Source organism: Elgaria multicarinata, chromosome 1 (genome assembly GCF_023053635.1).
Source record: "Elgaria multicarinata webbii isolate HBS135686 ecotype San Diego chromosome 1, rElgMul1.1.pri, whole genome shotgun sequence".
NCBI lineage: Eukaryota > Metazoa > Chordata > Lepidosauria > Squamata > Anguidae > Elgaria > Elgaria multicarinata.
This window is the reverse complement of record NC_086171.1, coordinates 64189882-64207490: the sequence shown is the minus strand read 5'-3', so window position 1 is coordinate 64207490 and position 17609 is coordinate 64189882. Positions and strand designations below refer to the sequence as shown.

The window sequence follows — 17609 nt, the reverse complement described above, 5'->3', positions numbered from 1 at the left end:
CCTAAGTTCAAATAGCCTTCTTTAAAAAACTGTTCAGGTGGAAGAGCAGAGGTGGTTAGATCACGTCACCCCTGTTTCCCCTTCACTGTGAAAATATACACCAGTTGCTGGGGGACATGGACAGGAGTGCAGTGTTTTCCTTGTGGGTCGCTGGTCAACAGCTGGTTGGCCACTGTGTGAACAGAATGCTGGACTAGATGGATCCTTGGTCTGATCCAGCATGGCTCTTCTTACATTCTTAGGGGGTTCTTTTTTGAAAAGGACTCCATATGCCAAGCTCTGTGGGGTTGTCAAGCAAATAAAAGATATTTTATTTTCTTGACATCCAGGAACCGTATATTTCAGTTTGTTATCAGAAAGAGTTACTCCCATACCCAACAATATGCCTTTTCTGGCAGGTGCCTCTGTTTTTCTGTAACAGATACATGCTGTTTACAAACAATAAAGATAAGAGAATGTTCTTTTTATCAACACGTAGAAAACACACTGATAAGATTACAGTAATTCCTTGCTTTGTCTTCCACTGCTCGGAGAAGGATCTCTCCTGTGGCCTCTATTTCCCCTTTCCTGTTAAAACCATTGACTCGTCAAATAAGTGTTTGATCAATAACTGTCTAATGAACGCTTTTCATTGATTTCTACTTGATTTTGTCTATAGGAGTAATAGTTATTATGCAGGGTTATTATTGTTTTTTTTAAAAAAGGCATTGATGGCAGCTATCATACTATTTTTCTCTCGTCTAACAGATTTTTAAAAGTATCACCAACGAAGATTCAGCCCAAGGGCAGGGAAGCAGAAGACTAATCAGTTTCTCATTATCAGGTATGCCTTACTCTAACATTTAAAAATGCACTTTTGAACAGAAGATTTAAAGCAACCCCAAATCATTAGACATGGATTTTGTTTATCATGCTTGCATCTTGCCCTTCGATGAGCGCGGGACAAAGCACAGAGACCTGTCCCATATAATCATCACAACATCACTATGGGTTAATATTAGGTGAAAGATGGTGACTTGCCCCAAACCAGCCAAGGAACTTCACGACTGTAGGAAGATTTCAACCCAAATCGGACTTGGGCTGGATGGCCCTTCATATAGAGAACTGTCCTCTGCAAAGGAGGACATATGATCACCCTATTTGGGGGGATGTAGTAGGTTAAAATAGCAGTAGGTTTTAATTGGTGATTTAAAGGAGGATACAGGTGATCGAGAGCTATGTGGTGGATGCTTAAGTGATTTTGTAATGGAAGAGAGTAATTATTAGAGCAGTTAACCTGGCCTGAAAAATCACAGCCTGTCTAGTGGTCTGTTTATAGAACAGAGAGCTCATCTTGGGTGAAATGTTTCACCTTGGCTTTTCCATCACCTCTAAGACGGAATTATTCATTTATTACATGCAGATCCACCAATAAGCCCAGGGTGGTGTATATGAATCCCTTCCTTTATCCTTGCTGCAAACCTTTTAGGTTGGTTGGCCTGAGACAGAGTTTTTTTGAACTTTCTGTCCCATCAGCTTGACTGCCAAGGAACTCAGGGCATATGCTAGGAGCACATGCTCTGCTTACCCTATTTGACCAGTCATGGGGGGGGGGGGTGTCTCACAGTCACCCTATGTGAACTGAAAGTGCACTCTAGAAAACACACTGCAGCACCACTATACAGCTATGTTTTTGGAGGAGAAGACCAGCTGTAGCTGTCCATCAGGAAAGCTTGTCTGCCATTCCTGACCTTATTATGAAGCTCCATTGCTCCTTGAAACACACTTTGAAAACCACTATCCCAGGGTTACCCAGTGAGCTTCATGGCTGAATGGGGAATTCAACTTGAGCCGCTCTACAAATGTTAACATTCTTTCCAATGTACCATGCTGGGTTTCATTGGATTGTGCATATAAAGTCCAACACAACCTTAATTATCTATTTTTCACCTCTCTTTCATTCTCTTTGAAGACAATTAAGAAGTAGTTGTCCCTGTTAGCAATACGTGAATAATTAATCTTTTCTCCTCTTCTGCTTATGACCTAGACTTATTTTTCATCACCACTACCCCCAGTGTTAATTTACTGTCCTCTTCCCCCCCATGGCTGTAAATGCTTTCCCTGTAGGCTTCTCTGGCTTCCCTTGTGAACCTTTTTCTCTCCTTTTAGCAAAACCTGGAACTTTAAAACTTTAGTTAGTTCCGCTTCATTTTTTTATCCCGTTTCTGGGTGGGATTTTGTTTGGTACATACATAATGTGGAAAAATACACCACCCCACTATATTTTGCCACAATCCCTTACATCAGTCATTGGGAGCCTCTGAATACAGCCTGTGCAGGGTGGGGGCAAAGGTCACCCACCAGCTTCTTCCCCAGACACCACACGCTCTGCTCAGGCAAAAGGTCTTCTCTCTGATCAGTCCTGCCTAGTGTTGAGAGAGGCCCCCTTTCTCAATGCTAGGCAAGGATCCGTTGCTGATTGGAGAGGCTTTCAAAGTGCTGGGCATGGAAAAAATCCCCCTTCAGCTGATCTGCATAGGAATGAGCTAAGAAAGGGGTGCTAGGAAGTGTGTGTGTGTGTGAATGGTGTGTTTGTATCTTTGTGAATGAGAGAGTGGGATGGCATGACCACTTTGGGCTCTGGCCATGCTCACTTCTGGCATGCAGCCCCAAAGAAGTTTTCTGGATATAAAAATTTCTGCATCTTTGCCATATGCTTTCTTCTATCAGCTTATCCTATAGGTGCCACTTCCATTACATACAACTGGCCATATTATGGAACTGTTCAATTGCTTTTTATTATTTCCCAAGCAAAAATAATTTCCTCCAAATACGTCATCCAGTTTCCACTGCTGTTAATTAATTTACTCCCAAGAAATGACCTACTTTATCATTTTGTTATGGACTTCATGCTAGTTTTTTGAACAATTGAGAAAATGTATAGAAAAATATGCTTGCTCTGCCTTCTGTTTCTTCTGTGCTCCAGTGATCTGTTTCTGAGAAATTGCCTGACATTTTCAAACAGATTGATATGCGCCACTTGTTGTAGGGAGGGCTATGATTTATGAGCAATCAGAAATGATGTATGGTGTATTAATGTTATTCATCAATAGATCTGGGTGTAAAAATACACACACTAAGTTAACTGCTGTCTTGATTTCCTTCATTTCACATGCGTCCAAGAAATGCCTTAGGGCAGCCAGAATGTACTGAACTCCTTGCATTTTTATTATTTTTAACAAAAACTTTATGAATTTAGTAGCCATGGCGAACACATTTTAGTAGCCAGGGCGAACACATGGCGATGAGGTGAAAATACTTTCATTTGAGGTTTCCTACTGGATAAGGCTACTGAATTTCTCTGGAAATATGGTAAGCTGGCAGTGAAATACAAAGAGAGCAGAAAGAACTTGCTTGGAAATTCCTCTGGTTGGGTTTGTTTCTTGAATTGCAGAACAGAACTATCATTCTAATTGTAAAGTTCTAATTGTGTATTATTTGGGCTAGTAGAGCAAGAAGATTTGCAGGGCCTGTGGAGGCAGTTGTTCCTCTACCTTGGCTTGTCCAGGCATAGATCGACACTACTGCTTTGTATCAGAATTGAAGTGCACTGATAACTTTACACATTCCCTGTACCGCTTTCATAGTGTTATTATTTCCTGCTTTTTCATTCCACATTATCCGAAATACCGCAACAAATGTAATTGTGTGTCCTATGAGGTATAAATGTGCAAGAGGGATATAGTGTTACCATGATGGGATCGTAATGATTTGATATGGCCCAGCATCAAGGAAAGAAAAAGATTACCTTTTTATTCTTGCCTTCCTCCTTCTAGCAGCTATTTGATCTGAACTCCCAGAAAACGTGGAGGACTTGACCATGGCTCTTTTAGGCTCTTATTCATCTTCTCCATCAAGGTTGCTTGTTCAAATTGGGCTTCACAATCTATGTATGCCGCTTTCCTCTCCCTTGCCCAAGCTTTCATATTGCTGGGCCTAATCTCATCACTGCTGCTTGCTGGAGGCAATGGGAGGTGGAAGAATTATGAATTGCTGAAAAAGAGGAAACACGTCACCAAAGAAGAGGACAAAAGAGGATAGTGTTTTGCATAAAAATGACATATGCATTAGACATATTTAGAAATGCAGTACATCTCACCATCTTGGGAAAGACTGACTAGGTGACCTGTGTGTAGGGATGTTGGAGGAATCTGTCCGGGGTGGTGGGTGGTGGAGTTCACCGAGTTTTCATCAGCTCAGCACCCTGGAGTTTGGATAGTTTCCCCACGAGCTGGCCCAAATTGATCTTCATCAAGTCAGGACAGGTTTTGGATTTTCCGGGGTTTTTTAAATTTGTGTAAATAGAAATGTGCACAACTTACAGGTGCAATTTGCACACATTTTAGCTGTAATTTGCATACTTTGCACAGGTTGCGACTGCAAGTTCCGGAAATGAGGGGCAAAATTTGCACAGATTTATATTTATGCAAATAAAAACACAGAAAGTTCCCAGATTTCGGCAAAACCGTGTGGCTCAGCTTGCAAATGCAAGCTCAGTCAGAGGCACCAGTGAGCCCCCAAAGGGCCGAATTTCCCAGCGATGGACATCCCTACCTCTGTACCTGCTTGTTCAGTTTAGGTGCAGTTGATGGGCAACGTTTCTCATGGTTCTTTATCTTAAAACTAGAATTGGAAAAGGCAGCCCTTCAAATAGAAGACAACTTCAAATAGTGGAACATCCTCCGTAAAACACAGGTGGCCACCCTACTTCTTGCGTGATTTTGTCCACAGCAGGGAAGTTCTGATCATCTTTGGAGCCCTTGGGCCAATCTTTTCATTTCTCCTCATGGTCTGTTCCCATGAAGCTATTGCAGATTGTAGCCATGATCTTTAAACTAGTTACATGCAGTGAAATCCCACTGCAATCACTGGAACATCTTTCGCTCCTTTTGAACATTGCTTTGCGTGTCATTGTGGCAGTGAATATGAATCATACATTTTTAAATAAAATGTTTTAAACATTACCAAGCAGGACTAAAAATGGTTGATGGCTAAAATAAATGCTAATAGGAATGATCAACCTTCTGCAGATTTCCAGGCTTTTGGTCTGAAGAAAGGCATGTTCTTCAATCCAGACCCTTACCTAAAGATTTCGATCCAGCCTGGAAAACATAGCATCTTCCCAGCTCTTCCTCACCATGGACAGGAGAAGAGATCGAAGATCATGTGTAATACCGTCAATCCCATCTGGCAACGAGAGGTAAGCCACTGGATTCCAAAAAGTCAGAACAAATGCACAAAATTATTAACAGGGGGTGCATGTATTTTTAAAGATTTTTTCCAGGAAGTAGCTTGGAGGGAAGTAGAGGATGCACCTGTGAAAGGAGAGCCTTTTCTTGCTGGCATAATGAGATCTCCCCTACACACACACACACACACACACACACCCCTTCTAGGGGTGCCTAGTTGAGAGAGTGCAGGTCTCAAGCCTACCTGGACATTATCGCCACTAACTTGAGAGCCCTTCCTCAATGGGTGGATGCTGTTAGTGGTGACTCAGAGATAAGGCTTCTGCACATGCGCACAGCTGCTGCTCTTCGACTTCATATCTTCCAGAGATGGGCTCTGATGCTGAAAGAAATTCTGAAGTTGTGCCCTGAGACATTCTGACTCAAATTAAGTTCCACTTCAAGGGATGTCTGTTGGAAGAAAGGGGGGGTATTAAAACAGAAAAAGCGGGGAGATAGTGAGTGGAAATAGCAGGGAAAGACTGCTTTGGATTTAAGTAGGATGTATAAAAGAGGCAAAAATATGGTGAAAATAAAGAACAGGGAGAGAATGAGAAGAGACGCAAGTCCTATTCAGGTGTTCTATACCTGAAAAGAATATACATGTAAGGAGGGAGAGCAAACTACCTTAACTTAAACTAAAAAGATCAGTTATCAATTATATCAAGGCATCCCCTGCATTAATTACTCTGATCCTTTCCATTTTTTTGGCTTGGAGTTTCCTTGTTAGTAAAATATGCAAAGCTGTTTTGTAAGTCACTAATGGTTGTGACTTACCATTTCCTAATTGTAACAGGTTGCTACTTTAAACAAAATGTTTCCTAATAATGTTTTTCTTGGCCAATCATAAGCAGCATTTCAGTATGTAATGAATTATATTCTACGTATGATTCAAATTACAGATCTGATGGGAAACAGGATCTTTTTGTATCTCCCATCCAACACAACATGGCAAAAGGCATAATCTGTAAGCATAGTTTAGTGGTGGCATAGTTTAGTTCTGGCCTTCCAGATGTTTTGACCTACAACTCCCATCAGCCCTAGCCACAATGCCGAATGGTGAGGCATGATGGGCCCAAACATCTGGAGGCCAAAACATCTAGAGGACCACAAGTTGCCCAGCCCTGCCGTAGTTAAAAAACACACACTGTGCAATAAAAATAATGTAGTAAACTCTTTGAGATATCTAGGTGTTTGATGGTCCTTCTTAATAAGTCAAGGTCATTAAGAACTTTAGATTGTTGCAATAGCCTCATATCCTTTCTAACTTGACCTTCATAGAGTCTGTCTCTTAGTTCTTTGTTGCCTAGACTATCCCACAATAGTTCAGGCAAATTACTTACTTTGAACAGATTATGAATAATGCTACCTCGAGATTCCAGTCTATTTGGAGAGAAATATGCCTATTTTACCAACCACTCATCTGGAATCATATGCATACATTTGTGAAATTCGAATAATACATGTATCTTTATTTTAATTGAGGGCCAACCTGCTTCTCCTCGAATGACAGGCATGGATACACTTAAATTTCAGCTATAACAGTTGAATTTGCTACTAAAACAGATGCTAGATTAGTCTTTTGGTACACATTGTACTACAAAACTGTTAATTCTAGAGCTGGTAATGATTAAATAAAGGCACAGTTTGGCATTACAAGAGCATAATTAGGGGGTGGTAGAATGCCATTGTTAGGTGCCAGAAAGTCTTGTAGTGTTAACTGGGAAAATGAGAGAACAAACATTGTTGGGCTCAAGAAATTTAGCAAGGAAATGCAAATGTATTTGTTTGGGTGGTAACAGGATAACAAAAGGGCATCCAAAACGTCACGATCCAAGCATAGCACTAACTCCTGACATCCACTGCCTCCCCCATTAATCATTTACAAAGCTCTGATACTCAGGATCACTGGAATTCAGACTAAGTAATATTGCTGTGTTAATTTGGAATTGATCTGAAAATGCAGGCAATGTTACTGGAATGGTCAATACTTTCATTCAATGCGCTGAAGATTTATGAATGATGTTTTACGCCTTGATTGGGCTTTGCGCGCAGAAGATGCCAAGTTCAATCCCTGGCGTCCCCAGTTTTTTTTTTTAAAAAAAATCTCAAATAGTATTATTATTATTATTATTTATTTATTTATATAGCACCATCAATGTACATGGTGCTGTAAGATCTGGGAAATATTTCTGCCTTGGAGAGCTATATCCAAGTCAGTATTAGGATAGATGGATCAGTGGTCTGATTTGGTAGGTGGCAGCTTTGGATATTTTTAGTTATGGTGAAACATATTAACATGGTTTTAAACTGTGTCTGACATTATGGGCTCTGTTCACTAGAAGGCAGAACTTGGAAACTTATTAACTTGTTTTGGTTTTGCATTCCCTTGACATTAAACGAGTAATTGGGCATAATGGTTCATACACATAGTTACTACATTAATGCCTTTAGTTTGTGTCACATATGGTGAGTTACTTCATTTTTAGAGTTTTTTTCTGTCGCAAAGCTTAACAATACTCAAAGATTCCGCTTATGCGATGGAAAGATGGCCAGCCAGAATGCCAAGAATCACATAAAAGTCGGGGAAAGTAAATCAGGATAGGTAGCTAAAATAGATGGAGCAACAAAAGAAAGCCCATACATGTTAGATGGGAAGGTCCTGGAATTTGTGATTGAGTGTGTTTAGGTTGCCAGTCAGAAATTCAGAGTGTGAAGCTGGGAGCTGTTGAGAACCATGTTGTTTGGCCTCTGTGGAGCATAAGTGCTCAGTGGGGTTTGTGTGCAACGTTATGGCAAGCTAAGACGTGTAAGAAGAAATTCTGACCCCAGTTCTGTTGTCCAAGTTCAATGCACACTTGCATCATTTGCTGCTCTTTCTCCCCCCACCGCACCTTGGAGCACAATTTCCTTTTGCCAGCTTTGAAGATAATGTCTGATTCTGGGTTAAGCAGCTTAGCTCAAACTGTAGTTAAAGGGCTGGATTAGATGATATCTCTACCCCAATCAAGCTTGAGGTGTGGAGGGGAATGAGTGCATGCTGTTCTTCCCTGCCCATCCAGAGCACCATCCCCAGATTTGCCTTCCTCACATGTGAACACAGGGTCAGACCATCCAAATGTTGCCTACGTATTGAACCAGGAAAAGAACCATGCAAATATTGCATGCGTTGCACTTGTATATGTATATGAATGCAATCTGATTTGGCGCAATGTTGCTGCTGACCTAGTAGTAGAATACAATTCAACCTGGTAGGGAGAATTTATGCTCTAGAAGTAGGAAAGTTTTGATTTTTTAAATCATGGTTAAGCAGTTGAGGGCATAATGTCTGCACTGGCCCATCAAACTGGTCTAATACAAGGTTTTAGACCATTGGAATATGCGAAGAGCTTAAACTTCCTTTTAGATCCACCCTTATGGTTCTTGCCTGAGCTTCTGAATATGTCTCTCACTAAAATGGTTAGCCTTTAGCAAATGGGTTTGGCATACTTTTAGGATGTTTTTAGGATGTTTTAATAATGTATACTATGTTTTTAATTCAGTTTTATGTATTTTACACTTATTGTTGTTCTCCGCCTCGATACAAACAGAGAGGCAGGTAAAAAATGAATTCATCTTCATTATTATTATTATTATTGCGCTCCTTTTGTACATAGATATTTTGCCTTCTTGGTAGTTTCTATAAAAGAGACCTGTACTTACTTTCACATGGGTTGTACTCTCCAGGCATCAGGTGACCTAGACTTCATATGTTGCTGTCCTTGTTGTAAGCATGAAAAAAACCAAACACCAAATGTCAGATTCTCTTGTTAGAAAAGTCACTGCACTAAATTTCCCAATGCCTTTTAAATTGAAAAGGTAAACTTTCCCTTAGTGTTTCAAATTTACTCGTGTTCCATAGGTTGCATATTGCCAAGGAAATAAAGTTGCAACAAGTGGCAAAGCTTGAGGGAAGTTAAAAGGTTCCTGTATTGAAATTTATTTTTCAGTAAATGTATTTTAGGGACTCACTTTGTATGGCTTGTTTGTTGTAAGGTCTCCTGATGTCACTTTGTGCTAATCAGAATGTATCAGAACTTAACTAAATGGCAATTCGTATTTGAAATCCCTGCTTCCCTTTCCTTTTCTTGTAATACTAGGGTAGGGTGTGGAAGGTGAGTGATGAGACTATACATGTGTAACTAGTTTGTGCAGTAACTAGATGGGACTATACATTTGCAGCCCCTTGCTAGTATGGCAAAGGGATGAAATGACCAGTGGCTCAGACCTACCTCCCGTGCACATAACTTGGGTAGATGAGAAAGGGGAAGGAGAGTCAAGAAATTCAATGTGACTTCAGAGTTGGGACCAAGCTAATGTGACATTAAATACATGAATGTAGTTAGGGCATAACCCTATACATGCTTAGATAGAAAAAAGTCCTATAACTCCCAGCATTCCCCATCCAGGCTGACAGGATTGTGCCTTTAATGTGTCTACATTTCCCTGCCTAAATAACAGCCACCGTGGGAGTCCTGACCAGGATTGATAATATGGCACATGAGAAGGGGGTGGCTTTGCGCGTCCTCCCTCATGATCCCAGTGAAAATCTCCCTTTTTGCCCCGTCCCCACCTCCATACACACATGCACACAAATCACTGTTCGCCCTAGGAGGAAAACTTCTATTGGTGTCAGCACAGAAAACAAAGAGCCAGCCTGCCCACTGAGAAAGGAGTTTTCTTTTTGATGTGGGATTACTCTGATACAGAATAAGGCTGAGAAGATGAGGATGTGCAAACGTGTGCTTTCTATTCTCTGCCCACTTTTCTTTGTACAGCCCCCACCAAGACCTGCTTATGCAACCAAGGTTTAAATTGCTAGCAGCTATGTCTTTTTTTATTTCTGCACTAGAATAGGTGCAGGGCCCCAATCCAGATCTCAAAAGCTACCCTCCCCCCCCCCACAGGCCCTGATCTGGATTGGGTTCCTTGAGCCTACTCCAGAGGAAATATGAAAATAAGATGCAGCCACTAAACACAGGTTTAAAGTAACGTCTGTTTGGCCCTCAAAGAATTCCTGAAAAAGGAATTCCAATGTGTTTCAGCCACACATTCTTTTATCACTTCTTGTCCAGGGTTTCTCCACGGAGCTGTGAAATTTGCCCACAGAGAGCTCTCCTGCTATTGTTTATATGAACATTTATCTCAGAAATGAAAGATAGGTGAATAAAGACTCTTTGATCTTGGAAGGGATCACAGACTTCCTTTCAGCTCATTTCAGTCTGCAATTTACCCACTGATTGAATATGAAAACAAATCAAAGGTTGAAGTGAGCTCAGATGGAATAAGTGATCAGATAAACAGACCCTTCTGTGGTAGCACTCTGTTTTCAATGAATTTAGTCTTTCAGGTTTAACTTGATATGTGGTATATAGCAATCTATAAAAATTGTATGATAAAAATAACCCTAACCAACCAGCTATGTGAATTCCTTACAACACCTGCAGAGGCACAATGGAAAGTACAGGCTAAGAATGTGGGAACTGAAATATCCTAATTCTAAATCATGGACTTGCTAGATGGTCTTGGGCAAAACATTGTTCTTTATGGTCTCTGTGGCTTTGTCCTAGATGGAGGGAAACTACACCAGTGCTTATCACATTGTATATTACCATTGAAAACGTTATATTTTCTGGTGGTTTGAAACATAACGGGGCACACTCAGGGATTAAAGTGTTACGTACCTTTTGCTTTAGCGTTAGTAAATCATTAAAGCAGAATACACTGTATCTTGTGTCGCCCTAGCAAGGAGTTACATTTTGTCATTTGTTCCAGTGATCTGACCACTTCCTGTACTCCTGCCTTTGCCCCCCCCCCCATTAACACGAGGAGAAATGCAGGAAGCTGTTGTTTTCGGCACTGAAAGGAAGTATACACGCTCCCAGGAAAGCAATTGGCTGAACATCGATGTTTGAAATATCAGTGAGACAAAACAATAATGAATTAAGGGGGCACGTACGACGTCATCCAATGCTTTTAAAACATAACAAAAGGAAAAATGCAACGAAAGAAGGAAGGGAAATACAACAAAGATAAAACATTAAAAAGGTGGTGTCATGTGACCCAATAAGTAATCGTAAACCTTCCTTAATGTTTTAAAGCATAAGTGTAGATCGTGCCATGGACTTGTGCAATGCAACATATTTTCAGACGGGACTTGGGGGAATTAAAATGTATTGCTATATTAAATTCTGAGCACAGTGTTTACCGTTCTCTTTATTTGGGGGATTTCAAACTATGTTGTAAAGGACTCTGGGATTCCTCTAAAGCTTGTCAGGGCCCCCGACTGCGGAATGTTTCCTACTCTTACTCTGAAGGAGTGAACATTTTCACCCCATTTCACAAACTCCACCAATGTGGGAGGCGGGTCGCTTTTTGCAGGGCATGAAATATTTTTACAAACCATGTCCCTGTTAGGCTCGGCCTTCATTGTATTTAACAGTTCGGTTTGTTGAAGTCTCGTGGTTGAGGAGCAATTTGCAAATGACTGAAGGCTTTTCCATTAGTGAACAACCTCATTCTGTATACGGCTGAGGATTTTTTTCTCAGAACCACAGTGCTCTTCAGCAGGCTGTATGGCTGTAGGCAACAAGGAAACCGGGTCACCATTACAAGACTGCAAGGCCCAATTTCTTTTTAACTGAAAGGCCAGTTAACTGACAGGCGTATTTTCCCCAGAGCATGTGGCCTGCACCAGACGTATACTGTAATGTGGTAAATAAGAGCAGTGTAGTGAAAAGGTAGGCATGTGTATTTACTATGGATTTTCCATCACAACTTGCCATGGAATGGAATGCTATAGTTTTTGGAATAGATGTGTTTATGTGTCAGCTTTTTCATCAGATGCATTTCTAGCAAGAGACAGGCAATCGTTTGTAAGCGAATGTAGCTGAGAGAGGTTTTGGTTCCCAATGTGAATGCACATATTTCTTTTGCATCACCTCGCCTCTGATCAAACGGATTGTGCTGGGGTAAGCCCTGCCTCACCCCAGGGTAAGTGCAGGGGTGAGCCCCGCACCAGGGGAGTAAAGTGTGGTCTGTACTGCAGTAGGCAAGCAATGTGAAGGATGTCAGTTTTGTCTCCCAACAAAAAGGAGGACAAACCAAGCAGTGGCAATAGAGTGGGATGATTTAAGTCAAGTCAATTTAAATAAGCAAGAAAAAGAGGTTGATTTAAAACTTTGGTATAAATCAAGTTTGCCATTGAAACATTTTCATATATTTCCTGCACAGTGCTGCAAATCTGATCACTAAGCCATGTTTATTTATAATTAAATGGACAATTGTGTACACAGTTTCATTCATACAAGCAGGCTTTGCATTTCTTTGTCTCATGTTTGCATGCTTTTATTTTTATTTTACCCCTGTGTTCAGCCATTCCAATGACCCATAATGGATTAAATAAGCCATGATGGTTTATTTAACCCATTATGGGTAATCGTGTCATCTTTCAGGAGTTTTTTTTAATCCATGATGGCTTATTTGGCCAAAACAACCCACTCTGATAACCCACAGTCTGCAGAATGGGTTATTTAAACTGTCATGGATTATTGTGTTGTATGGCCGTCACAGTGGGTTATTTTGGTTACCTACAGAGTTGCTTGGCAAGACCGGTCAATACCAGCACCACCGCTCTCCTCCAGCCAGCAGAAGCTGAAGATGACTCTTTTCAGACAACACACTAAAGCCATGGTGGTTAAGTATTTTGAGCTAAACATTATGGCTTAGCGTGTCATGTGAACTATTCCTAACCATGGTGGCCACATAACCTTGATTTAAACACGCTCAGTAACCATTTGCTGCAAAAGGTTTAGTGGCCTAACCATGGGTTAGCATGTTGTCTGGACAAGCCCTATGGATCCCTATGACTTCATTTTTACTAAAGGGAGAGCTAAGGAGAGAAGGCATAGGGTGCTGGAGCAATCTCCTTTCTTCTAAATGAGGCCTTTACACTTGGATGGCCTTGGTGGATGGCTCAACAATACAACAACTTGCCAAACATGTTCACTAAAGATGAGAGTGGATGAGCATATGCATCATAAATATTAATCCCTACCTCAGGCTGCCTTCAGCTCTCTAAAAACAGAATGTTGTTCTATTTCTGGCTTCTCTCTCTCTCTCTCTGTATCTATTTTTCTTGTTTCATATGTGAGTCAGGCAAGCATAATTCAGGGCAAAGTTCCCAGGTGTACATTAGAAATATCCTCTATTGACATGGGCTGAGAGGAGCACAAGAGATGTGCATTGAGTTGCAAGATGGTGTGAGTTAAAGAAACCGTATCACCACTTCCCAATGTACCTCATTCAGCAACACCATCACCAAGTAGTTTGTGCATATTTATTTTTCCAGTAAGAAAAAGTGGCACTTTAGATTACAGCGGGACTTCTTCCAATAATGAGAGCTAGTTTTATTTTCCTTAGTAGCTACATTAGATTCTTTGAGCTGGCTTCTTCCCGTTCAGTTTATTTCCTTATCAGTGATATCCTCAGGGAATAGGTTCCATGGGAGCATTAAAAGTGGCCAGTGCTTTCAGTGTGCCTGTTTTACATGAGATGCTCAGCTAGGGCCTGGCCATTTATGCTTTTTTGAAGAAGGGCAACTGAGCATTGCATACTCCCCAAATTGCAATGCCTCTGTGTACCATCTGATAATTTGTATGGTTGCACTTGGCCACTCTTGATCTCATTCTCATTCTGTTAACAGCCATTTTGTTACACTTCTAATGCAGAAGGGTAAAATATTTTTCACCCTTTGAAAGTAGAAAGCTAGCTCAGCTGTTGAGTATGTGAGAGTGAAATGTGTTTTAAATGAAAAGCACAGAAGATTGGCAGTGGCGCCCTTTTGACACTGGCCCTCCAGATAAACTTTAACTGAGTCTGAATGAGAAAACAATAAATTAAGCAACGTGGAACTTGAAAACTTCAGAGAACTAGATGTCTTATCAGAAATCTAGATCTACCTTTCTATACAGGCTTTTGTACACTGGGACCTCATTATGTGGTGCTTGCTCATAAACAGCCATATAAAAGACCTGATTTATATTCAGTCATACACAACGATAGTTTGCAGTGCTGAAACATCTGAAAATTTTATGAAATATTTGCTTCAGTATCCCCCGGGACCTGGTTAAATGAGGAAATACAATCATAAGATTGTTGCCATGTTTTATTTTATGTCAGCCCTTACCCTAGTGATGTGTGGTTGCTGGTAGAGATATTTAAGACTAGCGTCAGTAGTCTGCAGAGTGTAGCATTTAATCTGTGAAGCAAGAAAAGCTGTGAAAGAGATGCTTAGATGAATGAGAGTGACTTTATTTACTGATGAAGCCGTGCTGTCGTGACGAAGATTGCTATAAATAAAGCAAGCAAGTAGCTGTTAGACAAGCTTTTAAAAGAGTGAGTTTATCAGCCAGCTAAAACAAATTTTGTTAAAGGAATGTCAGAAGTGGGAATGCTCCAGTCTTCTTCAACACTATCGTGCCCATGGAGGACTACACTGTAGTGCCCAATGAACACACACGTGGGCACATGTGACATCAGTGAACTGCTACAAGGGGAAGACAATGTGCATGTCCCTTGTAAAGATCCAACCTTCCCTCTTGTTTCCATGGCCCTGGTCTTCAAGTTGTTCCCGTTCAAGGTAGGAGTAACTTGGCCCTCGCATCAAGTGATAATGAAGGTGGAAGAGGATGAGCTGGTCAAGTGTGAGGGTGGATGCTGATGGGGGTGGGGGGGGAGACCCATGAAATCAGCCCCTGCCACATGGTTGCAATGTGACTTCATATAAAAAAGCATCCCATTTATGGTGATGGCATCCACTGAAGAACTGCAGAAGCAAAACTTAAAGATGATCAAGGTGCAGGGCTCTTAATGGGCTAGAGTTGTTGTGCTTACAATAAAGTTGTAATACAGGGATCGAGTGGATCTATGCAAGACAACCCATAGTTCTATCCATGTTAGATGAAGAACAGTAAGATACATTTATGGAGTATTATGAAAACGATTGTCTCAACCTTTAAAATATTTTAAACTGGGTTTTAGGTGTGTGATCCAGTTGATTCAGCCCTATGCTCAAGCGGACATATTCCATTGTTGGCAATGTTGGGAATGCACCACCCCGCATTGAGCTCCACCTTCTGCAGTTAGAGCCCCATTCACAGCTGGAGCTTTGGAGCATAGGCTGAAGCCCTTTCTACTCCTAATGATTATCCCAGGAAAATGGAAGGATTGTCCCTGCCTGCTCCCGGGATCCCCTGTGTGTCATTTGCATGCACAGGGATGATTCCGGGACGATCCCAGGATAAATGGCTGGTGGAGACATGCCCTGACTCTATAGCTTGTATCTCAAAGGCTACCTGCCCTTGGGGAAAGAAAAGCACACCATAAAATGAAACAATTACTTTCCCAGGGCTGGAAGGTGAAATCACTTGTTGTGTAGAACTCATGCTTCAACCAGGATCCTGACTTTGGTGGCAAAAATAATGTTGCCTTGCATGCACATTGAGCTCCATCACACCAGTGTTTTATTGCACTCTCATCATGCCTGGTTTGTGGTTTTGCAATGTGGTACTCCCATGACATTGTCACTGTCCTGCAGTCACCCTTCATCCTCCCCGGCATTTTTCGTGTTTACCTAGAATGGGGAAAGTCCAGCTTATTTCCTCCATGTGGGATTAAAGTGCCCTACCAACCGTGTGTATTGCCTTCCTCGCCTTTTTTCTTTTGTTGGGGGCGTGTGCTTTGAACATGTGCTTGCTGACAAAAGTGGATGGCGAGGCGGTTCTCCTCCTCCACACAGCATGTTGAATGAACTGAGCCAATTGAACGGGCTTTCATTGCTCCAACCCAACCCTTCTTGTCTGCAGAAATGGCACCCAGCTGATCAAACGTTGAATCGGTAAAATGCTAGACATCTAAGCCAGAGCGAGGAGTGGGGAGGGGCTCCCATGTCCATCTCCCGATAAGAACCAATGAAGTGGAGGGGGAAGGAGAAGGGGTGGGGCAGGCGCAATAACGGGAGAGCAAACAAGTGAAAAGCGAGTCCTCCAGTATAGCTCCAACCGTGAAAGGGACCAGTGCTTGCCGCGCTAAAGAAACACAGTTCAAAATAGCGGGTGCATACCAGAAAAAAAAGTAGGTGTGATGGAGATCATTATAATCCGTCAGTGGCGGGCAGGAGGGAGGGTGTATAGGTTCCTTGGATTCTTGCAACTCCTAATTGCCTTGAACTTCTATGTTTACTTTTTTATATTCCACACATCACTTGCAGGTCAATTTCCATCAGTCACAACAAGATCAAGAGTCAGCCTTTTCTTTTATTAACCAAGTGCTCTGTCTATAAATAGACTGCTCAAGCTGGATTTAGTTCCCAGTGCAAGCATTTTGGACAGGGGCCCAGTTTTTCCCTCTCTTTTCCCCCTTAGTTTCCCCCACTGTGCACACACCTGTGTGTAAAAGCCTTTGACATCTCTTCTGAGAAGATCAAACATGACATGAGTGTTGTATTTTCTGTGGAACTGAAAGTAGGCCAGATCAAGTGGCTACAGTAGGGACTTGCAGGCTTTGGAGTTTTTTTCACAGCTACAGCTGGAGAAAACTTGCTTCCTCCTTTCATGGCAGTAAGGACTTGCTAACAACAACAACAACAACAAAAACAAATCAATGTGATTTTTCATTCCTTGGCAAAGATGTCACTCAGCAGTAAATGGTTAGAAGAATTTATGTATTGTACTTTATATTTTGGGACTGTTTTTTTCCAACAGCCCAACAAATAGGCACCTGTACAAACACCACTAACAGTTTTAAGCTCTGCTATATCTTCTTTTTTTTAATGGAAGCATAGAAAACAATGTGATTTTTGCTATGGGGTGGCCTTAATTAGGAGTTGTGCATAGTATTTATAAGAATGTAAAGTAATAGCTACTGGGGACTGGGGAATAGATGGATTTGTTCACAACTAGTTTTTATTTTATTTATCAAATTTATTTCCCGCCTGTTCACCAAAAATGGCCCTCAAGGCAGCTAACAATAATAAAATACAGATTAAAAACAGCAAAGAATCTTGTGGCACCTTAAAGTCTATCAAATTCATTTATTCTGGCATTAGCTTTCTTAATTAAAAGATAACATAAAAACAAATAAATTAAAAACAATACACAATTAAAAAACCTTTAGCAACAAAACAACTTACATCCCAAAAGCCTGCCTGAGTATAAAAATCTTTGCCTGCCAGCAGAAGGATAAGAAAAATGGCGCCAACCTAGCTTTCATCATCAGGAACTTCCAGAACTTGGGAGCAGCCAC

At 41.2% G+C, this 17609-nt stretch overlaps 1 protein-coding gene across 2 annotated transcripts in view; it reads left to right on the top strand.

The window, feature by feature from the left end:
* Window positions 1-17609, top strand: part of HECW1 (HECT, C2 and WW domain containing E3 ubiquitin protein ligase 1) — a 241410-nt gene that overhangs the window by 122218 nt on the left and 101583 nt on the right. For both annotated transcript variants that reach the window (XM_063129464.1, XM_063129455.1), the window contains exons 6-7: window positions 748-823; window positions 5070-5239. In XM_063129464.1, coding sequence (XP_062985534.1) covers window positions 748-823; window positions 5070-5239 — 246 coding nt within the window. The remainder of the gene's footprint in view (window positions 1-747; window positions 824-5069; window positions 5240-17609) is intronic.